Source organism: Sphaerodactylus townsendi, linkage group LG15 (genome assembly GCF_021028975.2).
Source record: "Sphaerodactylus townsendi isolate TG3544 linkage group LG15, MPM_Stown_v2.3, whole genome shotgun sequence".
In the NCBI taxonomy this organism is placed as follows: domain Eukaryota; kingdom Metazoa; phylum Chordata; class Lepidosauria; order Squamata; family Sphaerodactylidae; genus Sphaerodactylus; species Sphaerodactylus townsendi.
The window spans coordinates 1,011,818-1,035,460 of record NC_059439.1 but is presented as its reverse complement, the minus strand read 5'-3'; the positions used below and the strand labels follow the sequence as shown (position 1 = coordinate 1,035,460).

Genomic DNA, 23,643 nt, shown 5'->3' with positions numbered 1-23,643 from the left:
GTTCAGGAACTACAATTCCCATCAGCCCCTGTCAGCATGGCCAATTGGCCATGCTGGCAGGGGCTGATGGGAATTGTAGTTCCTGAACATCCGGAGAGCCGCAGGTTCCCTACCCCTGGCATAGCCCATCCTTTCGGCAGGGCAGCCTGGCCCTGGGCTTCTCACTTTTATCCCCCTGGACTGGGGTGGACCCTTGGAAGTCAGCCTGACATCTCTACACGTAGGCACGGATGAAGCTCGGCACTGGGAAAACACGCAAAGCTTGATCCCACAATCTAGGACAGCTTTGCAAAAAGGCAGCCAAGGGCACCCCGACGTGCGCACAGAGTCTGGCCGATCCTTACCATACATGTCAGCGTAGATCTTGGCAAAGGAGCCCAGCGTGAAGCAGATGCTGTACTGAGAGCTGGCAAAACAGACGTTGCCCAGCAGCGGAGAAAGGATCAGGTTCTCATCCGTGGAATGCACGCTGCAAACAAGGAGGAAATTCTTCACATCCGATCGGCACACTTGGTTTTTGTTTAACGGAATAGAGGGTGGTTGGGTTTTTCTCCACAAATTACATACAGACCTACAACGCTCAGAGCCCTTCGGGGATTGAGCGGTATAAGAAAACTAATAAATAAATAATAATAATAATTAAGTCTGTGAGATTCAGTTGGCAGATTGATTGCTCTGAATTGTTAACAGATCAAGATAGATTTACTTTTGCAGGGCTAGGACCACATTCTGTGTTTATTTTTTCTTCCTGAATCGTAAGTTCTCTCCTTCCTTGATTGTCTCAAAGAACTGGATATTTAGATTTTGATCAGATGCTAGTTTACTTACATGTAATTAAGAAGAAGAAGAAGCAGAGATTGGATTTATATCCCACCTTTCTCTCCTGTGATTCAAAATGGCTTACAAGCTCCTTCCCCTTCCTCTCCCCACAACAGACACCCTGTGCGGTAGGGGGGGCTGAGAGAGTTCCAAAGAACTGTGACTAGCCCAAGGTCACTCATCAGGAATTTAGGAGTGTGGAAACACATCTGGTTCACCAGATGAGTCTCTGCCACTCAGGTGGAAGAGTGGGAAATCAAACCTGGTTCTCCAGATTAGAATCCACCTACTCTTAACCACGACGCCATGCTAGCCAGAGTCGACACAAGTCAATTGATCTAATGCTAACCCATCTTTTACTGAAGCACAGATGCAAAGAAAAGACAGTTAAACATTTACAATAAGAGATGGAGAAATAGCTTCTTTTAAAAAGCCTGAAGAGGATGTGTAGCTTTTTAATAATTACTTTCCAGATTAACAACAACAATGTGCATCAAACACATTAACATAAAGAACAAAATTCTGCCACAGCAGCACAACAACACACTGTTGCCGACATCAGAGGTTATTATGCATTTCTTGGCCTTTTAAGGACTATAATGAGGAATCTAGCATGGCTATTTGACCACAGATTTGGCTTCACTTGAAGAGGAAGGAGTCTGGCTCTGCAAAGGCGTGAATCAAATGTGCAAATTCCTCTGCAAATGTGAGGGAGCAAACACGTGGACACTGAACGTTCAGGGAAAGGTTACCCATGGATTTTCCTTTATGCTCTCCAATCTTGCAGCTAACATGAGAGCAAGAACTCAACCTTCATGGGAAGCATTTTTATGTTTTTTTCTGAAACAAATCTGGTAACGAGGGTCTTAGATTGGACTGATACGTTCATAACGTTAGTTCCACATCTACTTAGTCAACAGACTTACCTACCTTCCACAAGGGGTTTCAACCCAAAAATTATCTTGATCAGCCAGAGGCGCAGCAAGGGAGAAAAGCACCCTGTGCACTGGAGCGTCCTCCCCCCGCCCCGGAACGTCCCCAAAGGGGCACGCGCCCAGTGTGTCGGCCCCCCCTTGGAGCTACGCCTCTGTGCTCAGCCCTTTTCTGGTTTCATCCTGTCCTGTCTTCCAGCTGGGACTTGGGATTCTTTCTCTCCTCATTTCCCCTGCCTCTTACTTACTGTGGTTGTACTTTCTCGCTCTTTGCACTTTTGCTTTGCTAGCAATGCCTTATCAGCTCAGAGACCTGTTGTAGTTCTACCGGTTGTGTGGAATGTAGGTTGTTTGGACCCCAGGGGAGGCAGCACAATCTCTGCACCGCGGGACTGGAGGGGTGCCGTCCTTCCTTGGGAACGGGTAGCCAGGGTGGTGTTGTGTGACACGGGGCGTGATGTGGAGTATAATGGAGGGCACTTTATTGCTCATGATTCTAGTTGTGGAACTGGAAGTCTAAATGCTTATTCCTGATGCACATTCAGAAAGGAGAAATCATCTGAACGCAGAGTCTCGTCACTGAACAATCCAGGGGCTGGACAGATCTTAGAGGAGTAAATTGTGCAGATCTTAGGAGCAAACTGTGCAGACTTTGAGGCAGCTCTTAGGAGCAAATTGTGGATCTCGCCCAACGAAGGATAGATTCCCCCTCCCCAGTTTGGAGGAATCTTTTCAACCCATTGTCGAAGGCTTTCACGGCCGGACTCAACTGGTTGTAGTGGGTTTTCTGGGCTGTGTGGCCGTGGTCTGGTGGATCTTGTTCCTAACATTTTGCCTGCATCTGAGGCCCCCAGATAGGGTTCATCATTTATTATTATTATTTCCTTCTATTTGATAGAAACTGATAACGTTTGGAAGATCGTCTGAGCAAGAGCCTTTTTGCTCTGGAATGCATACCATTTATCGTTATTGAACTTATGAATGAACTCATTTATGAATGAACTTATGTGAATCAATTGATTTCTTCTGGCCACTATATTCCAGGGATGGAGTCACTTTATGTTATACTAGCAATTCAATCTGTTATTGGTATTATTTGATTGTGTATTTCTTGTTATTATTGCATATTAATGCCTTATAAGTGCTTTTGCACTATACTTTATAGTGATAATTTCATTTACATCAGTGGTTCCCAAACTTATTTGGCCTACCGCCCCCTTTCCAGAAAAAATATTACTTAGCGCCCCCTGGAAATTAATTTTTTAAAATTTTAATAGTAATTAAACAGAAAGATATATGTATTAATGTTTCTACCTGTGGCCATCACCGCCCCCCTGGATTGCTGCAGCACCCACCAGGAGGCAGTGGCGCCCACTTTGGGAATCACTGATTTACATGTTCATAAATATTGAGTTGCCAGAGCCTAGTGTGTGCCATGTTGCATTGTCCTCCCGGTCTTTACCGACACACACAATCTTAATCTTCAGAGGTGTATCACAGAGGGAAGTCTGTTTCCCTTTCAGGAAACTTTCCCTTCTTACTGGACACAGTGTGAAACAGACTTCCCTCTGTGATACACCTCTGAAGATGCCAGCCACAGCTGCAGGCGAAATGTTAGGAACAAGATCCACCAGACCACGGCCACACAGCCCGGAAAACCCACCAGAACCACTTTTCAACACAGTTCACAAGCCTTGAAAAATGCTTTAAGAAGAGTACCTGATCAAGCCGTTGACTTCATCCACGATGTGCCGCAACTTGTAGTAGGCATCAGTGGGGGGCAGCTTCAGCTCCAGGATCAGCCGGTCGACCTTGTTGATGCAGACGGTCACCGCCAGCTTCTCCTGCACGGCGTGCTTGATCAGCCTCTCCGTGTTGAGCATGACCTGCAGGGAAGGCCCAGCAGAAGCCCAGGCGGGACAAGAGTTGAGGATCAAACAGGGGTCGTTTCCCCATCGGAGGGAACGGCCTGCAAGGCGAGCAGCACATGACAAGCAACAAACAAACCTTCTTCTGAAAGTGGGCTCAATGCAACACCTGCCCCACCCAATAGCTGAACAGACAGATATATTTATTACGGCCTTTAGGCCAGCCAATAGTTTAAGAACTAGCCTGCTGGATCAGACCAGAGTCCATCTAGTCCAGCACTCTGCTACTCGCAGTGGCCCATCAGGTGCCTTTGGGAGCTCACATGCAGGTGAAAGCAATGGCCTTCTGCTGCTGCTGCTCCCGAGCACCGAGTTTACGATCAGAATACATGTGAATACATAGCATTCCATTTATACAAAAATATAATATAAATTGTAAAATCCATTCTAAAATCTATTGATAAATAACATTAACTTCAGGCATTATTACAGTCCTCGTCACACAGTACAGCTCTTTGTCTTAATAAGGGACTACTCTTGTTGTGTACCAGTATACAAAATTTAGCTACCTTCTGTGAAATGGCGGAAACACGATCTTCTAATAGTATTCTTACAGAATTTGTATCTGAGTTATCTATGAATGGATGTACATGACGGGTTAACAATGGCTGGGTTAACAGCTCCCTTTCACCTTCATGTAACTTGCAATGCAGTAAGATATGTGACACTGAGTCTACTTCCCGTGAGCCGCACACACAGGCTCTCCTGTGCCTTGGAATATTTAGGAATGGTCCCATCAGATTAGCTGACAGGAAGGCATCAAAGCGAGCCCTAGAAAAAGCCCATCGGCTTCTTAAGACGAGCAGCACTTGACAAGCAACAAACAAACCTTCTTCTGAAAGTGTGCTCAACGCAACACCTGCCCCACCCAATAGCTGAACAGACATAAAAGCTCGTTGTCGCACAGAGAAACCGAGGCACAAAGAGGGAGTTACTAGATGGGATATTCTGACAGGAAGAGGTGTGATAAGCACGGGGCAGGGAACTCTTATTTCCCCACTGAGGTCTGCTCCCCTCAACCAGGCGCAATCTTCCCTTCCTCCCAGCCTTTGGGTCTTTTTACTTTTTAGCCCATAAGTCACACATGACATGGGGGTTTTTATCTGTATTTTGTTAACTGTTTTAATCTGTATATTTGTAATATCTGTAAATTTTATGATTTTAATTCTTTTGGATCTTGCTGGTCAATGACCGTAAATAAACTATGTATGTATGACATGGGGGTTTCAAAGCAAGAGACCTTCGGAGGGGGTTTGCTGCTGCCAGCCAGTGAATCAGACCCTGGTTTTCCTTGGGAGGTCTCCCATCCAAATTCTAACCGGGATCGATCTGCTTAGCCATTGAGATCTGAAGAGATCAAGCTGGCCTGAACTATCCACGCCAGGTCATTTGCGGCTACGGAAACCCAAAGTGATCCCACTCCAAATTAGCAGAGCATTCTGGTTTCAGAGTCTAGTCCCTGGCTTCCATTCCCAGTTCTTGCTTTGAACAGGACAACTTTCTTCAACCCTCTGGACTGCTCCAAACGTTCACTTCCTCTTGTGTGAAGAAGGCAAAAGAGGGAGGCACTCACCCCCTCGGCAGCATCGATGAAAAGCACCACGCCGTCAGAAATGCGCAGACCGGCCGTGACTTCATCAGAGAAGTTGACGTGACCTTCAGAGAGCGAAACACAACCACCCAGAGTGGAACATCAAGGCAAGCAGGGAAGCGGGGGAACCAGAGCGTGACAAACCAGCCCTGCTTCGATCGGTTGCGGTTCACAAGCTCCGGATGTGGGAAGCCAAAGGCCCTTTTTTGCACCCGGCAACGGCACGGCTGGCAGCGCCGAAGCACCCGGCTGACTTTCAAACACACGACAACTTCGCCACAACAGTTCTGCACAGTTTTTCAAACCAGAGGGGGCGTGTATTTGAAGCAGGAGTTAGCTGTGTTTTCAAATCATTCCTCCCCCCCCAACAAAAACACGATTCCAAATGTGAACGTTGTAAGATACACAGAGAATTCAAGAGAACGAGCTTCCCGTGTTGGGGACCAGGGCCCAACCCTGACCAGAATCCTGCGGGTTGTCCACAGTTTTTCATAGTGACTGGCAGATGATACTGGTGGCTGCACTCTGCACGTGCTCAAATGAGCTGTGGCTTGGACCCAAAAGACATTTCAAGACAGAAAGGATCTTTGCCTGTGGAGCATGACTTTCTGACCCCGCCCCCCGCAGTCCAAACTGTCCTTACTCCCAATGTCAGGGGACCAAGGACTCCCAGGAAACAACTGGCAAAATTGGCAAAAAACTGAACACCTGGACTCCCAAATTCTCTCTGGCATCCAAGCCTCTGGGTTGTTGTTTTTTTAATTTCAAATGTGCATTCTGGGATTGAGCAGAAGCCCCGAGCCCCAGCCAACAGCAACGGGAAGGTGGAAGGCCCTCCTCTTGAGGGATGTTGATCAGGGAACTAGCGAATGGTTGCAGGAGCCTAAAGAGGGGCAGCTGCATGGATGCACAGCTCAGCAAACCCATGTGTGGACAGACAGGGACGACAAGACTGCAGCAGGCAGGAAAGCCCTTGCAGAGCTGAGGCGGGCCAGGAACATCAACAGAGGTTTCTTGGCAAGGTCTCAACCTCCCAGTCTGGCAGCTTCTCAGGGATAAGGGGAGAGCACTGGTCGGGGGGGGGGGGGGGCTCAGGAGGAGAGAGAGCTTGATGCGCCCCTTCAAGGAAGGCACAGCAGAAGAGGGAAAGAATTCACAATTCTGAATGCACAGTGAGATTTCATAGGCTAAAATCTTGCATGGGAGGAGGTAAACAATAATTCAAACATGACTGCAAAACAATTACACCGTCCAGCAAAAGGACAGTAACGCCAGTAAAGCAGAGAAGCCTTGCAGATCTCAAGACTATCAGGTATTTGGTGAAAAGTCAAGGCCCACAAATCCACTCATTGCAAAGTTATGATAAAAAGATCAGGAAAAAAGAATTGGAAGACGGCTTGAATTATGATCTCCACCACCTTTCAAAACTGCCTCCATGAACATGAGAAAAGCAACGCACAATTTATAAATATAAGAAATGGCACAATGTCAGATAAAGAGCACCTCCAAACAAGCATCTGAAGAAACTGTAGGTGAAACAGTTCTGCTCTGCATCACAAATTTTGAGAGGAAAATGACTAATCGCACTGAAAGAACACCTCATAAAATGTGGGACATGTTTTTGCTACGGATGGTAATCAATTTATTGCCCCTTACCTGGAGTCTCTTTAAACCAGGCCCATTGGATTTGGTTCTGCATCTAATGCACAATGCAAAACTTCATGCACTCCTCTAACACCAAGAGATGTTTCAAAACGACAAGTCAGAAAACCTTGGCACGGGCTCAGGAACGTGGCCTGAAAGTAAAGTGTTCTTTCTTCCTTTTTTGGGGAGGGGTAGGGGGGTGAATGGGTGGGTTTACATTTGGCCTGATGAAGAGTTCTGATGAGCCTGAAGCTTGCACACTGTTACATATTGCTGAGCTGGTCCCAAGAGGAGCTGTTAGGTTGATTATGCTTTGATTAAAATGCACCCCACAGGGAGTTCTGCTCCAATCCACTCTGACTCTACCAGGACAGTTCAGAAACCTCCTCTACTGCGGAGGCACTTCATTCCTGCCCCTGGACTTCGGCACAAAGACAGCAGTGGCTGACTGCACCAACAAAGAATTGACTGCGGCTGCTGCCAGCGACTTACAAGAGTAAGAGTCTTCATATGACCGTCAGAAAGTTCACAAGGCTGTTAGAAAGTTCTCCCATGGCCGGGGGCTCCCGTTTACCCACCTGGTGTATCCATCACGTTGAAGAGAAAGGATTTGCCTTTGGTGTCTGGAAGGACAATGGTCACTGGCGTGCTCTTGATCCCAACTCCCCTCTGGAAAAAGTCAGATCAATATTAGCAGTGTTTGGCGGGGGGGTTGGGGGGGGTTGGGGGGAGTCACCACTTGGCTGAGCAATGTCAGAGAAAGGGAAAGACAGGTCAAATGGGTCACAAATTACTGGCACTTCAATATTTCCTCATAACAGCAGATTTGAAAGAAGAGGGGGGAAGGGGTAGCAAAAATGCTCAGGAAAACCATCTTTGGTGCTTAGTCAAGGGCGTACAAAACATGTGCAGAGTTCAAATTAACATTTTCCAGTGTCATTCTGTTATTTGCTGGGATAATTTTTCTATAGTTGATTATAACTATTTTCTGGTGTCCCTTTAGCATCTGCCACAAGTTCTCTTTAGGAGAAAAGTATTGTGCAAAACACAACACTGCCTTTACCCTAGAGGTCGTACGTTAGCTCACAGGCTCCTCTGGGCATGCTGGGAAAATCTCTGGAGGAAACTCAGCTGTGTGCTCCCCATTTCCAAAAGTCGCAACAGCAGTTTAATCTTGGGCACCTTCCTTAGTGGCACACTTGCTCTGGAGTAACCCCCCCCCCCAGATGTGCCTGCCTGGTTTTCTCATAAAATTTTCCTCTGGAGCGCCCTCTTTTCCAGTTTCCAAAAGGATATCATATACTGAGGAAAAGCCTAGAAAAAGGCATAACAGTTTTACAAGGCAGGTTTGCTTACCTCTTGTTCAGTAAACAGGATATCCGTATAGCAAAGCTGGAAAAAAACCAAGAAAAACCAAACTCAGAGTGTATCGCTAATGTTCCAATGCATTTCAGTCTCCTCTCTTTTAAGCTTGTTAGAGAAACACAGAAAGACAGTGAAGAGACAAAGGAGAGGACATCACCAATGGCTTTAGGGCAGCTTAAAACAATTCCAACATATAACAATAAAATTAGTCACCAGCATAAACTAGATTACCCTGACCGCATTCCTGCGATTTATCTAGCAGGCAGGAGTCAATCGGAAAGGAATAAGTAAACAGAAAGAACAAAATCGAACAGCTGAAGACAAGGAAAGGAAGGAAAGAAGGGACAGGGGGAAGAAAGGGAAACCAGTCAAATTGGAACCCGATGCTGCCCTCCACCACAGGCCTGGCAGAAGAACTGCTCTGTCTTACAGGTCCCATGGAACTGAAGCAGAGCCCGCAGGGCCCGGGTCTCATTTGAAAGAGTTCTCCACCAGGCCACAGTCAGAGCCAAAAACTACCAGGTCCCACAGCTCGGAAAACGCAAGACAGACAGAAGCGGGATCTCTGACTCAAGGAGCTTACAATTTAAATCACGACAGCAGGTGAGACAAAAGAAGGGAGGGAAAAGCATAGCGAAGAGAGACACGGGGCAAAATGCAGTCATGGGTAGAGAGGCTGAGATGAAGACCGAGATCAAAGGCTTTCCAAAAAGGCTGGGCTTGGAGGGAAAGGAAAAATGGCACTAGGCAGATGTTCCAAGAGGCAGCCCAGGCATCTGGGACAGGAGGAGACTCAGACAGGACACAGCATGCTAATCAGCTGAGAAGGACTTTGTGACCCATTGCCTGTTCTAAGAGTCACATCCCATCAAAACACAGAGTTCACTTACATCCTGGTCGTACCGCTTCCTGATCTCGGGATGAGTCTGCTCAATCAGGCAGTCCACAAAGCAAGTCTGAAAAGGCAACAGAAAAGCAAGGAGTAACAAGACTGAGGCACCAACCAGCCAAAGAATTCAGTCCTGATTTGCACAAAACATTATGAGTGAAAAGACCACAGTTCTTGCACGCAGCCAATTTAACTGCCCACAACAAGCAGTTTTTACACTACTCAGAATACGCATGATCAGAGAGAGAGAGAGATACATACAGACCATGCCAGTCAAACCACTAAAGGCAACAATTTCTTCTATTATGCTACCCAACTTCATGCGTTGCTTCTTTAAAGATCACATTCAAAACTACATAATCACGTTATAGATGTGACGGCACGGGAGAAACAAGCGCACAAAATTGGGGGGAAACTTTTTTTGCCTTCTTTCCTCCAATTTTCTCAATGGGAAACTGGAAAATTTGGGGGAAACTCCTTTGAGTTACTTTCTATTTAAGAATGAAAAATCCTCATCTTAAAGCAAGGTTTTTCACCTTAAAAGGATTCTAGCGTAGCCTTCCCCCAGGCATGGCCACTTCCTCCAAGCAGGAAGGTTTTCGAATGGAGGATTCAGTCACGAGCCATCACTGGCAGTCTAAAATGACACAGTCCAGATTTACCACCACGTCCACTGTTTGCTGGAACGAGGCCGTAATCCTGTGTCGGATGCTGGACAATTTGAGTCCTATCTGAGGCCCTTTGAAAACTAATAATGTAAAATAGAAACAAAACTATAATACGGGCTGTAAAGATCAGTAAAAAGGGACAAGCCTTCTTTTAGGAAATTTTTTTCAGTCATTCCTGATTTTCCAGGAATCTTTGGAAAAGCCTTGAAAATCTGACAGGTCATAGATCCCTCTGACGGCCTAACCGCCTCTCAGTTGCCTTCCACTCAAGATGTTCACGGACCATACCTTGCCGTGGTGCAAGTGGCCACAAAGGGTGACGTTCCGGATCAGTTCTGAGTTGTCCATCAAGTCAGCTAGGAAGCTGCAAGACCCAAGAAAAACTGCCCTTTAGGAATAAACACTACCAGAATTCTTAGTCGAAACAAAAGGACACAGACACATTCTGCATTAGTTGGCCAGCGGTAGTACCCCATTTGTGGCAGGGGCAAGGGGTCCCCTACTCCCACCTCTCATGTCCCAGGCAGCAACCTTTAGTTAAACCAGGTATTCCCAACATGGTACCTGTGGGGCCACAGCGCTTTTCCTGATGGGTAGGGCCAGGGAGCCTTTGCCCAGGGAGCCTTTGCCCAGAAGGCTTCTGATTGGCTGTGCATATTTTTAAAAAGGTTGCGTTGGCACCATCTTCTACCACAGAACAAACTGCGTATCAGGGTGTCTGTGCTTGTTTTATGATGGCGCTCTCTCTCTCTATGCAGCCCCCTTTTCGTTTATGGGTCTCTCTTTCCCCCTCTCCTTTTCTCATGCTGGCAACTGCAGCTAATTAACAGCCTCTCTGGCGCCTTCCTGGGAAGGGGGCGCGTGGGCAGATGGCTGCCTATCTCTGCACCAACCTTGGAGAAGGACTTTCGCTTTCTTTCGCTCAGTACTGTGTGTTGCTGTGGCAGCACACCAGCCCCGCCCAGCCCGCACAACACATTTGTTGCAGCCAGTGGTGTATCACTGGCTCTGCCTCTTGCAGCAGCTACCCTGTGGCAGCCATTTTGTGTCTGTGTCCGCCATGATGTGACAGAATTCCAAAGGTGCCCACAAGCTCAAAAAGGTTGGGGATCCTGGTTTAGAGAGTGAGATGTTAAATTGCTTTAGAAGGATCTCTTGGACAGAAGAATAATTACTAAGGAATGGGATAATGTCATGACGCTGTAAAGGAAAAGTGGTGTGGAAACACCTACAGAAAATAAAAATATTACATCAAAACAACAAAATAGGGCAAGAGATAAATTTTGTTAACACCCAGCCCCGTCCTGTTCCCCGCCATAATAAATTATTTCAGAAAGAATGGTGAGCTGTACTCACTCCATCTCATATACAGTCAAAGGCAGCGTCTGTTCCATAAGAGAGAATTTCTTGGTCTTCACTGGTTTAATAATAGGCTCTGAAAGGAAACGCCAAGAATAATAGCCCCTAAATGGGGAGAACAGGGAAACCTCCATTCTACCCCCCATGGTCAAAAAGGGACTAGAGAAGAGAGAGCCCAGTGGTAGGGCACAGGCTGTGCACGAAGCAAGCTGCAGACTCATTCCTACCTATCTGGCTGAAACCCCTGAATAACTGGAGGAAGCCCTTTCCTTCCCTCCCTTGCATGCCACCCTCACTTCCTCCCCTCCCTTGCATGGCACCCCTCCTCTCCCCTGCATGCCACCTCTCACTCTCTCTCCTGCCCTTGCATGCCACCCCTCCCCTCCCTCCACTAGGGTGGGTGGGTCATGTCCAAAAGATGGGCCCCTTTCCCCTCCCTCCCTTGCATGCCACCCCTCCCTCCCCTCCGCTTGCATGCCAGTGTTATCAGGCACTGTACGTAGACAAGACACCAAGAAGCCCTTAAAACGAAAATACATAAAATAGCATAAAACTATCCACTAGGGATAGCTGGTAGGGGAAGTAGAAAATGTACTATCTATTGTAATTGATTGTTCATATGATTAAACTGGAGTGACTTGGAGATTTCGGATCTTCATTGCGTTTATTAGGAATGTGGCTACATCTATAGTAATCTGAGAATTTTTATCACGAAGTAAGTATTTGAGTTTTCAAAAGGTTATACTTATTGTAGCTAGAATGTTTCATTGTAAGGTATTGATATTTATTTCATGTTGTTGATGGTATGTTTTTTGACATTTGTTGCCTATTACATGATATTGTATTACTGTTGCAGCTGTTGTTCGTCGCCCTGAGCCCTTCGGGGGAGGGCGGTATACAAATCTAATAAACCAAACCAAACCAAAATCTGAAAAACAGCCAGAGGCTTATAGGAGTCCAGTTAAAGTCTGAATATCTAGAATTCTCCGTTGAAGAAGAGGAAGAAGAGTTTGGATTTATATCCCCCCCCTTTCTCTACTGTAGGAGACTCAAATGGGCTGACAATCTCCTTGCCCTTCCCCCCCTCGCAACAAACACCCTGTGAGGTAGGTGGGGGCTGAGAGAGCTCGATAGAGCTGTGACTAGCCCAAGGTCACTCAGTCGGTGTGTGTTGGAGTGCACAGGCTAGTCTGAATTCCCCAGATAAGTCTCCACAGCTCAGGCGGCAGAGCGGGGAATCAAACCCGGTTCCTCCAGATTAGAATGCACCTGCTCTTAACCACTACGCCACTGCCCAGAGGGCAAGCTCCTCCTCCTTCACCACTACACTCTTGCGTGTGTACCTCACTCCCACCTCTCCAGCCAGCTCAATGCCTCCAGCTGTCACGAGGCTTCGTATAGTTGGAACTACCGGGTAACATCAAGCTGTGCTGGAGGCCTCCTGAGAAGCTTGGCTGCCTGCTGTGTAGGCCAGCTCCATGACTTTTCTTCGGGGAGGGGGGTGACCATTAGGCATGGGGACTGTCACCATAGTGTTCCTGAAGGGGTGGAGTTTGGTTGCTGTGGATTTCTCTGGGTAAGGGGCAGGGCAGAGCAATAAACTTGCGTAAGCACCATGTTTGATTAAATGGCAGCCCCCTTTCTCCAAGAATGCTAATACAGTATTTCTCTCTTACCTCTACAAAGAGGGGACTAAATGGAAGATCCTACTGGCTGTGAAGAATCTAAAATACTTCCCCTCTTGCCATATACTGGCTGCCTCAGCACCACACCAGCTGCATTTTAAATATTTAAACTTTTAAACTTACTTTTAATTTAAGGGGGTTTTGTTTATATATTGTATGTGGAACTCATGCTGTACACCGCCCAGAGCCCTTTGGGGATTGGGCGGTATAGAAATCCCATAAATAAATAAATAAATAAATAAATAAATAAATAAATAAATAAATAAAAACACATCAAAACTGGAGATCTGCGTCCAGCATTTCTCACCAGTCAAGGGCTGGGTGTCTTCTTCCTGGACTATGGTCTCCACTTCAGGCCCATAGACCTCCTCAGCAGTTGGGTAGTATTTCTTGTCCTCGTGCAACACCACATCCATCCCAGGGTGGTCTTCATCATGGTCCCCCATCTCATCGTCGTCGTCGTCATCATCAAGCTGAAAATAGAAGTTTTCAGTTAGTAATGCCCTACTGACACAACTGAAGGGGAGAATGCATTGTCGAAGGCTTTCACGGCCGGATTCAACTGGTTGTGGTGGGTTTTCCGGGCTGTGTGGCCGTGGTCTGGTGGATCTTGTTCCTAACGTTTCGCCTGCATCTGTGGCTGGCATCTTCAGAGGTGATTCACAGAGGGAAGTCTGTTACACACTGTGTACACAAAACAATGCCATACAGAAATATATTTCACTAGTGGCAAAGGCCATTTCATGTGGAAATAAAATGGGCTCTAGGAAATGGGGGAGGGAGTCTTCCCCCCCACCCCCCCAAGCTTGTTCACTGACCCTCTTGCTTGCTGTCTGCCACCACTGCCTGGCTGCCCCCAGAAATAAACACTAACATTTTTGGTGGTTGGGGAAAGGGGTGTGGGGTTGCCTGAGCCGGTGGCGTTCTCCCACAGATGCCAGTGGCTGCGTGTTCTGCTGCTTCTTGAAGCTGTCAGCTTGTGGGGATGGTGGGAGAGCAGTGGGGGGTTGCAAGTGGGGAGAGTGGTGGCGGGCCCGGAGGGAAGGGCTGCATCTTGGTGCCCTGGCTGGGTTTGCTGATGGGTTGGGGAGGGCAGGCGAGGGATGGATGTCCCACCAATGAGCATGCAGGACTGAGTTCTGCATGCCAATTGGTGGGGTGCACAGATTCATCATTGGAAGGCGGGAGAAGACCTGGACGCCAAAGAACACGATGGCTAGATACCATAAAAGCTGATACAGGCATGAGCATCAACCAGCTGAAGGAAGCAAGACTTCATAGAAAAATGTGGAAAGAGCTTGCATATCGGGTCGCCAAGGGTCGAGAACGACTGAATGGATAACATCATCATCATCAAGGTAAGATTAGTTACCTAACCAGAAATGAACTGGTTGGCAGACTTGAGTAAAACTATTTAAATGGTCTCTAGTACCTCATCAAGATCCTTCGAATCCCGGCCCATCTCATCATCGTCATCATCAGAATCAAGTTCTGGACCTATGTAATTCCCAAACTCGTCATAGAGATCTGTATCCATTTGGCTGACCTTTGGGAAAAAAGAAAGCCACAGAATTAAATATAGCAGTTGTATTACTCAAGTCAGTTGTCATCAAGCTAAGTTCCTATGTTTTGTTGTTGCATTTTGCCAGTTCTTTGATGAAACAGGCAATAGACATTTGTTGCAAGAAACTGACAATTATTTGTTTGCTTCTACTGTAAATTTCACACATACAGGCAGTGGTGGGATTCAGCAGGTTCGCACCACTTTGGCAGAACCGGTTGTTAAAATGGGGCTTGTAAACAACCAGTTGTTAAATTATTTGAATCCCACCACTGCATATAACCCTTCCCCTGGCAATCACCTCAGATCCCTACTAACGTACTACTGTGCCTGTCTACCATTCATCTAGCTGTTGTTCTTATCAGCTCCTAACCAATGCACACTCCTGCTTCCAAACCATTTTTCTATGCCCATCTAATCTCTCTCCTTCAAAATTTAGCCACTCCCATCCCAAAACGTTAAATTCTCCTTCTCTACCGATTTACCTTAGCAACCCCGACTGTAACTTCTTTCTGAGTTTTTCATTCGCAGGCACCTCTTCGCGCTGCTGGGGAGGAGCAAGGGCGGCGCGGCTGCGAAGCAGCTACGCCCCCCCATGCAAACAGCTCACTAGGGATGGCGTTTTTGCCATCCCTTGGGGGCTGTAATTGGCCCGTGCAGAAAGGGCCTCTGTTTCAGTATTCTCCTCCTATCCTTTTACCAGTTTTACTTCCCCATAGCTTTACCAGCGGTCATCACTCTCTTCCCCAGCCTTCTTGCCTTAGTCCCCCCAAATCTTCCAAATTTAAAAAGAACACAATTTTCACCCCCCCCCCCCCCCCAATTAGAAAATTGCAACCTTCAAAAAGCTTACAATGTAAAACTGACTGCAGGGACCATGCCTAGTAAAGAGGCAGAAACAATGGTTGTGATGGATCAGGGTAGCCAGTTTCTGAAATAATTTTGTTACTTCATTTATATCCCACTCCCCCCACCAGTGGGGACCAAAAGCAACTTATGTCATTTTCCTCCTCTTCGTTTTATCTTCAGAACAGCCTTGTGAGGCAGGCTAGGTTGAGACTGGCCAGCAGCAAGCTTCCATAGTGGAGCGGGGATTTGAATCAGGGTCTCCCAAATCCAAATATGGCTAAACCGGACTGATTCTCTTGGGGTACTTTCACACATGCAGAATAATGCAACTTCAATCCACTTTCAGCACGCTTTAACAACTGCCTGCAAGTGGATCTTGCTATTTCGCACAGTGAAGTCCAGCTGCAAAGGGCACTGGAAGTGGGCTGGAAGGGCATTATTCTGAATGGGCTCAAGTGCCCTAAATGAAGGCGGTTCCTCATGGGGTGTCGTGGTCACAATGCTCTGAAGGTCTGGGTTCAAATCCCCATTCAGCTGTAAACGCATCAGCTGACCACAGACAACCTCACAAAATGGGGAAAGATGCGCCCCTCTGGTCGCTCTCTGGCAAAAGGAGAGGAGAATTTACGTACCGCCTGGGAAAAAATTAGCTCTAAAAAAATACCCCTTTGCTTCTCTTCTTCTATCCACGTCGGAAAGGGCCCCACGAGAGAACCGCGCGATCCTCCAACGTTCTCCGCGCCGTCGCACGCTGGTGACCTCACCGCGCCCGTGTCACAAAAGGTCCCCCCCAGGCCCTCTTTCCCCTTGCCTTATTTTTTAAAATTTTGCCTCTCTTTTGTTTTTACAAACGCGTCAGCAGCTCGCTCAGATTTTAATCAAAGCGGGCGGGCAAAACTAAAACGAAATGCAGACGTCAGAAGAAAAAAAACACGGAGATGAGGCGTCGAGTTTGATCAGGCGTTTAGCGCAGGTGCCCTACCCAGCCGGGGTCCTTCGTCAGCGGCGCCTGGTTGTTATGGGAACCCAGCCTGGGCACCGTTGCTATGGAAACCGGAGGCCTAATCTCGGCGAAGAACCTCTCCGGTGAGCTTGCTGGGCTCCTCTCGCGTCCGTGGGGCAGCTTTGGAGCACAGGTGTCAAACTCGCGGCCCTCCAGATGTTATGGACTACAGTTCCCATCACCCCCTGCCAGCATCATGCTGGCAGGGTATGATGGGAACTGTAGTCCATAACATCTGGCGTGGACTCTGCCCCAAACTCTGCCGCCCTCACTCAGGCACCGCCTCTAAACCTCCAGGGATCCCCCCAAGCCAGAGTTGGCAGCCCGAATGGGCGAGGTCAAAGCTACGGCTGCCAACTCCAGGTCGGGAAATTCCTGGAGATTTGGGGGTGGGGCCTGGGGAGGGCCCTCAGGAGGGATGTGGTATCATCGACTCCACCCTCCAGAGCAGCCATTTTCTCCAAGGAGCTGATCTCTGCTCCAGATACCAGTTGTCCTCCCCGGAGATCTCCAGGTCCCACCTGGAGATTGGCAACGGTGACAGAGACCGTCGAAGGCAGCGCAGGGAAGAGGAGGGCTGGCTTGACCGACTTAGGATTAGAGGGAATGGGCCCGATCGACTCTCAGTAGTTTTGTTTGCGGTTTCACAAAAACAATTTCATTCTTAACAGAAAAGCAAATGCTTTGAAGCAGCTGCTAGGAGAACCAGTCAGAAAAGACGCCAGGCCATGTGGAAGTTTTCTGTCTATTCATTCATTCATTCATTCATTCATTCATTCATTCATTCATTCATTCATTCACTCATTCATTCACTCATTCATTCATTAAATTTGTAGGCCGCCTCATCCCCGAAGGGCTCGAGGCGGCTCCCAACATGGCTGTTCCCAACAGCAAATAATACAACATAAAATTAAGCCATTAAAACTCAGCAGCAATTAATAAATAAATTAAAACAACCAGATTATGTAAACACATATATACACAGGTGCCCGATCTAAGACCAAAGAAAGAAAGGAAGAAGGAAGGAAGGGGAGGAGATAGGCAGGGCCCAGGGTGGAATTAGGACCCAACCAGATGGTCCAGGCTGGCAGTTTTGATTTAATGGGGGGCAGTGGAACCGCAGCCAGCCCCTCCAAAAGCCTGGTGGAATAGCTCTGTCTTACAGGCCCTGCGGAACTCACCAAGGTCCTGCAGGGCCCGGACAGCTGGAGGTAGAGCATTCCACCAGGCAGGGCCCAGAGCCGTAAAGGCCCTGGCCCGGGTCGAGGCCAGCCGCATCCTCGCAGGGCCTGGGATCACCAGCAGTTCTGCCGCCATTGATCGTAGCGGCCTATGTGGGACATAAGGGGTGATGCGGTCCCGTAGGTATGTGGGCCCCATGCTGCGTAAGGCCTTAAAGGTCAACACCAACACCTTGAAAACGATCCGGAACTCCACTGGGAGCCAGTGCAGGCGGCGCAGCACAGGGGTGATATGATCTGAATAACCACCCCCTGTCAGAAGCCGGGCCGCCGCATTCTGGACCAGCTTCAGTTTCCGGATCAGTCGCAAGGGAAGGCCCGCGTAGAGCGAGTTACAGTAATCCAGCCTCGAGGTGACCGTCGCATTATGTGAAGAAATTATGTGAAGAAAAAGAAATTATGTGAAGAAAAAGACAGTCCTTCCCCTTTAATTTGACATCCAGCTGGTGAAGAGATGTGAAGAACTCGAAAACCTGCACCTCATGTTGTGATAGTTTGATTGGTGCTCATAAAACCAATTATGTGACTTTCGATTTGGGTTTTTCCTTCAGACCTCCTGAAACCTTTGCCTAATGTTAATAGAAGTTATCTAAGATTTAGCACCAGAATTTGCTTCTGTAATTCTGTCTCCAGCAATCATGCCATAGGCTTGGTTTTCCTCCAACCTGTACAGAAATCCAATATCAATGCCAATGGACTTTATCTTCTCAACAACCAACTTGATCCGTTGGAATTGGAATGTGAAGAGATTCTTGAAGTCTTTAGTGCTCCCACTTTCAAAGAAGACTATACTTTGCGAACTGCCACTGAAACCTCTTATTACTTGGGGAAGTATAACAATAGGCTTGATTTGATAGTTTGAATAATTTTTTGCGCTGTTATCTAACCTCAAAATAATGTTTTTGCTCTCAAAAGGTTACTTGGGAGACCAGCCTGCTGTGAAAGAAGTACCGTGGTTTCTGATGAGACGTTGCGGCCGTTGTCCCGTGGTTCCAGAATGCCGGGCGAGATAGATTTTCGTGCTTTGGAAAAAGAGGTGCAAGAAGCCATGGCTGCCGATGAGAAGTACCAGAGAGAAAACGAGGCCAAGTTCCGAGCAGTGCGCCAGAAAGTGGCTTCTTACGAAGAATTCAGGTTTGCCTGACGTCTCCTGGCGCCTTGGTTGATGTGACACAGGAGATGAATGCAGACCGTGTGCTCAGCAGCTCTGAATTTCCCACATCATATCCACAGCCACTTTGGAAGCTGGTGAACTGTCTGACCTACTCGGCAGAGAGAATTTGGCCACGTTCCTGCATTACGTTCCTGGTTCCCAGAAGTTGCATGTGCACCATTGATTGAAGGATTGGAGCACCTTCCTTATGAGGAGAGGCTGCAGCGTTTGGGACTCTTTAGTTTGGAGAGGAGACGTCTGAGGGGGGATATGATTGAAGTCTATAAAATTATGCATGGGGTAGAAAATGTTGACAGAGAGAAATTTTTCTCTCTTTCTCACCATACTAGAACCAGGGGGCATTCATTGAAAATGCTGGGGGGAAGAATTAGGACTAATAAAAGGAAACACTTCTTCACGCAACGTGTGATTGGTGTTTGGAATATGCTGCCACAGGAGGTGGTGATGGCCACTAACCTGGATAGCTTTAAAAAGGGCTTGGACAGATTTATGGAGGAGAAGTCAATCTATGGCTACCAATCTTGATCCTCCTTGATCTCAGATTGCAAATGCCTTAGCAGACCAGGTGCTCAGGAGCAGCAGCAGCAGCAGAAGGCCCTTGCTTTCACCTCCTGCACGTGAGCTCCCAAAGGCACCTGGTGGGCCACTGCGAGTAGCAGAATGCTGGACTAGATGGACTCTGGTCTGATCCAGCAGGCTCGTTCTTATGTTCTTATGTTCTTACCATAGGAGGGTTTTTGGGGAAAAGGATGCTGTTGACTATAGACACCACAAATTTCAGTTACAGGCAGCTGATTTGCCCCTTAGACAGAACAATGACAGAATTTAGGAGGTCCCAAATTTCTTTTAATAATTCAGACAACTTTCCTTTGGTTCTAAGAGCCACCCCCAAAATGTAGGAACCAGATATTTTTCCGACTTCAAGGATTTATATTTTCATGACCATACATTATCGTTATTGCTACCACAAAATGTAATCATAAAATTATTATAGTTTCTTGTCATTTTTAAAGCTGTACAGTGGGTGGGGTGGGGTGGGGCAGCTACTGAGATCCCTAGCCCTAACAGTTTTTTAGAAGATAATACAATTTTAAAAACAGGATTGAAATGGTTTTTGTGTTTGCGACTTTAGTTTCGACCTGAGTTGGAGAGAGAAAGGGGGGCGAGAGGGGAATGAGAAAGCAACATGATCGTTGTTGCTTCTAGAGTGTGCCTGTGGGAGGGCTGTGCTGGACTGGCAGAAGGTATCAGGGAGTCAGAGAGGGCAGAAGATGTCATGATTTCAGAATGAAAAAACTGGGAGTGTCAAAGGCCTGTTCCGCATGGGCTGCAGGAGCGTACTTGATGCCGGTGCACCCCCCAGTGGACGTTGCCGTTTTTCAAAAGACTTGCTCATTGAGCAAGAAAAACACCATTTGGGGGCAGGTGTGCCATTGTAGCTTCGCTCCAGCTTCTGGTGCAGCTGCTGTGCAAAGTCCTCCCCCATAACGGCACTTTTAGTGGCCCCACGCTGGTCTTTGTGGCCCATGCGGAAGGGGCCATAGTCTAGTCAGAGAGAGTTAAAGCTCTATGTGAGCAAGCATAGCAGAATGTGTTGGGGCTTTTGAGTGAAAAGGCCCAGTATGGAGAGAATTAGTCAGCATACAGAGAAAGTCAGAGCCTCAACAAACTGCTAAACCAAATAAAGTCTGAGAGAACTATGAGAGAGAAGCTATCCGAATGTGTCCGAGTGAATGTATGTTGAGTAAAGTCCTCAAGGTATTTGTGGTCTCAGTTTTATGTTAGTAAATATTTGGCTTGAAACCTTGAAGCTACCTGTCAGTTATGAATAAAATCATACTTTGCTTGAAGAAACATTGGAATCCCACCCTATTTTCCTTAGGGCCATGTAAGCCATTCATTTTGCCTTATAAGCTTGTATGCTCTATCAAAAGGAGATAAAGGGGTTTTTGGAAGAATTTATATTCCTGGTGGCAGGTACAATATGGGAAAGAATTAAGGGAACCAATATTAGTTGGTGTTGAATGTATTGTCGAAGGCTTTCACGGCCGGAATCACTTGGGTGCTGTGTGGTTTCCGGGCTGTATGGCCAGTCTTTAAATTTCAGATCCTCTGAAGATGCCAGCCACAGATGCAGGCGAAACATCAGGAGAGAATGCTGCTAGAACACGGCCATACAGCACCCTTAGTTGGTGTTGATTATATATTTATTTATACAAATAAAAGAGTGGACATTGCTTTTTGTGGCAGCAGATGGAAAGATCATCAAAACGTCATATGTATAAACCCATCAATTAAAGATTCAAATTGTGATATTTATCAGAGAATTAAATTAGTTGTATCAAAAATGTAACTGTTGGCTTAAAAAAACCCTGAGTGTCACATTTCTTAATACTGAAAATAAGTGTTATTTTCTTGTATTAGCTACATAAGGGCTCCTTTGATTTAGAAGTGGGAATTCAAGTGGAAATGTGTATCTGCTAAATTTCTCTCTGGACATTCCACTCTAAGCCTTTCTCTGTTGCCTGCAGGGATATTGTTTTAGCTTCGCACTTAAAGCCTCTGGAGAAAACGGACAGGATTGGAAATAAAACAAAGGTATTGTGGAACTTGTGTGCAAGAAAAGGAAGCCACAAGCAAGAGAGCAAAGTGGAGCTGCCTCAGGTGAGAGCACTGGTGGCCGTGGTTCCTTTTGTTTCTCCAAGCCAGTCTTTAAATTTTCTTGTACTGAATTGTGGGATAAATTGGTGGGAAAGTTTGCATGTAGCCAATTCCCTCTACCCCCACCCCCCCAAGCCAAGGGATTGTCATTTCCTTAAGATATGAAATCTCCCAAACAATTTTATAATAATGATGGTAGTGTATAATTGTGAGACTCTTGTCTTATTTTAAAAGTCTGTTTCTAGCCCTTCAAGCAAATCAGTTGGCTGAGAAAATGAAAAACAAAGAGCAGCAGTGTTTTTGTGACTTTAAAAGAGGCAAGTAGAATCTGGCCTACACACGGGCCAGGGTGTTTACTGCCCTGGCCCCTGCCTGGTGGAACGCTCTTCCCCCAGCAGTTAGGGCCCTGCGGAACCTTGGAGAGTTCCGCAGGGCCAGCAAAACTGTGTTGTTCCACCAGGCTTTTTTTGGGGGGGGGCGGCCGCTGAGCCCCCTGAGCCCGCCCCTCGTGCTGTCCTGCGCACTGGCTATCTATTGGACCATCTGCCAACCCCCTCCCTTCCTAGGGTTTGATCACTGGGGCTGGGTGCCAGATGTCTTCTATTATTAATTAATTATTTATTGAAGGCTACTGCTGCTGCTATAGTTTTATAGTTTTAAGGTTTTGTATATTTTAATTGGGGCTATTCGATTTGTTTTATTGTATTGCTATTTGTTGTACACCGCCCTGAGCCCTCTGGGGGCAGGGCGATTTATCAAATCGAATTAATAATAATAATAATAATAATAATAATAATAATAATAATAATAATAATAATAATAATAATAATAATAATAATAATATCTAACTAAAATTAAAATCACTAAATTCAAAATCATTACAAAAATTTAGATTCTATTTACTTTTTTTAGCCTCAAAAACATTTTTCTCCTCTGCCTTCTGACTGACATTATCAGTGCCTACCAGATGAATTTTTACAATTATTTGTGAGTGCAGAATTTGAATGGCAACTCCATGGTATAGAATTCCTTGGAGTACAATTTTTTTGTACGTCAAGTGTTTATAAGAATTTCTTATAGGACACACAACAGTGAAAATGGCATATAATTGATTCTTCATTCAAACAATGTGGCATATATTTTGGAGAAATAATTTTGTGCCAGAATCTAAAGAGTTCAGCATACGATGCTTTCATCTTGGTCTCGGCAGCAGTTTTTATGGGCACGCAATTGCTACAAACAATATCCCTAGTCTGCTAAAAGAAGTTTATGTCTTCAATGACTTGGGGAGTGGAATAGCACCCACATCTCTTGAAACTTCTGACGCTGTTCTTCCCCTCCAGGAGTCGCAGCAGTTTCCAGAGACGTCGTCAGAGTTCTATAGAGATTGGCGCAGATACGTGAAAAGCAGCCAAGAACGGTACCAGTTTCTGCTTCAACTTGGGCCTCAGAGGCTGGGCAAGATCTTCCAAGCAGACCTCGCTTTTGGTCTCCTGGGGGAATTTCTAACGGTGCTCAGTGAAAATGCCAGCGTCGATGACCAGGACTCTGTTTTGCAGATCTTGGAGAGTCTTTCAGGCACCAAACGCTTTGGATTGAACATAGAACTCCTGAGCACGCAAGAGAAGGAAAGTTGCAGGCATCTGTTTGAGAAACTACGCGTGATGGAAACAGGCCTGATGGGTTCTCCCAAATTTGTACATGAAGAAAGCACCAAAGTTACCCAAACCAGCGGCCGGAGTGATGGATCAGCTGAAAGAAAATGGATGGAGCTGAGGCACCTTTACCAGGTCCCCTGAATGAGTCTGAGCTTGTGGCATCAATCACCCACACAGGGAAGTTGTTTGCAGTGTGGGGAATACCTGCCACAGACGTCCTCATGAAAATGAACGGGAGACGTGCCGTTGCTTGCAAGCCTCTTGTCCATCTGCTGTTCATTTCCACAAGGCTTGTGCTGATCAGGGAGTTGGACTAGATCGGCATCATATGATAAAACCATAAATTTTCATTAAAAATTCATAATAGTGTCCTTCTTTGGAGGTTTTTAAGCAGAGGTTGAATGGCCGTCTGCCAAGGGTGCTTTGAGTGTGAATTCCTGCAAGGCAGGGCATTGGACTTGCCGTGGTCTCTTCCAACTGTATGATCCGTTGATTGTAATACATGCCTTAGTACCAATGAATTTGAGGATAAAACCAATCAAATCCGCACACCCACACCAGTATTTTCAAGTCATATTGAGGGAGTGTGTAGTCGACCCACGCGGTCAGCGTAAAA

The 23,643-nt window shown here is 46.6% G+C and overlaps 2 protein-coding genes across 3 annotated transcripts in view; one reads left to right on the top strand and one right to left on the bottom strand.

Annotated features, from left to right (window-relative positions):
* The window catches only part of EFTUD2 (elongation factor Tu GTP binding domain containing 2), a 43,744-nt gene extending 27,694 nt beyond the window's left edge, over nt 1–16,050 (bottom strand). The window contains exons 1-11 of the mRNA XM_048517569.1: nt 15,923–16,050; nt 14,313–14,426; nt 13,188–13,353; nt 11,193–11,271; nt 10,125–10,200; nt 9,170–9,235; nt 8,271–8,306; nt 7,493–7,583; nt 5,253–5,335; nt 3,471–3,637; nt 345–469 (exon numbers count right to left, since the gene is read on the bottom strand). Coding sequence (XP_048373526.1) covers nt 345–469; nt 3,471–3,637; nt 5,253–5,335; nt 7,493–7,583; nt 8,271–8,306; nt 9,170–9,235; nt 10,125–10,200; nt 11,193–11,271; nt 13,188–13,353; nt 14,313–14,417 — 994 coding nt within the window. The 5' untranslated portion in view covers nt 14,418–14,426; nt 15,923–16,050. The remainder of the gene's footprint in view (nt 1–344; nt 470–3,470; nt 3,638–5,252; nt 5,336–7,492; nt 7,584–8,270; nt 8,307–9,169; nt 9,236–10,124; nt 10,201–11,192; nt 11,272–13,187; nt 13,354–14,312; nt 14,427–15,922) is intronic.
* Nucleotides 16,051–16,315: 265 nt separating this feature from the next.
* On the top strand, nt 16,316–23,398 carry CCDC103 (coiled-coil domain containing 103). 2 transcript variants are annotated; one of them, XM_048517329.1, is made up of 4 exons: nt 16,316–16,376; nt 18,450–18,668; nt 21,240–21,372; nt 22,713–23,398. In XM_048517329.1, exons 2-4 carry the CDS (start codon nt 18,532–18,534, stop codon nt 23,166–23,168), a joined length of 726 nt encoding a protein of 241 aa, XP_048373286.1. In that variant the 5' UTR covers nt 16,316–16,376; nt 18,450–18,531; the 3' UTR covers nt 23,169–23,398. The 2 variants fall into 2 exon arrangements, with proteins under 2 accessions (XP_048373286.1, XP_048373287.1); XM_048517330.1 differs by lacking the exons at nt 16,316–16,376; nt 18,450–18,668 and adding an exon at nt 19,351–19,681.
* Nucleotides 23,399–23,643: the final 245 nt, after the last annotated feature.

Coding starts and splice junctions, on each gene's coding strand:
- CCDC103 (XM_048517329.1), top strand. CDS start 18,532: ATGCCGGGCGAGATAGATTTTCGTGCTTTGGAAAAAGAGGTGCAAGAA. Junction 18,669..21,239: donor GCTTCTTACGAAGAATTCAG/GTTTGCCTGACG, acceptor TGTTGCCTGCAG/GGATATTGTTTTAGCTTCGC. Junction 21,373..22,712: donor GCAAAGTGGAGCTGCCTCAG/GTGAGAGCACTG, acceptor CTTCCCCTCCAG/GAGTCGCAGCAGTTTCCAGA.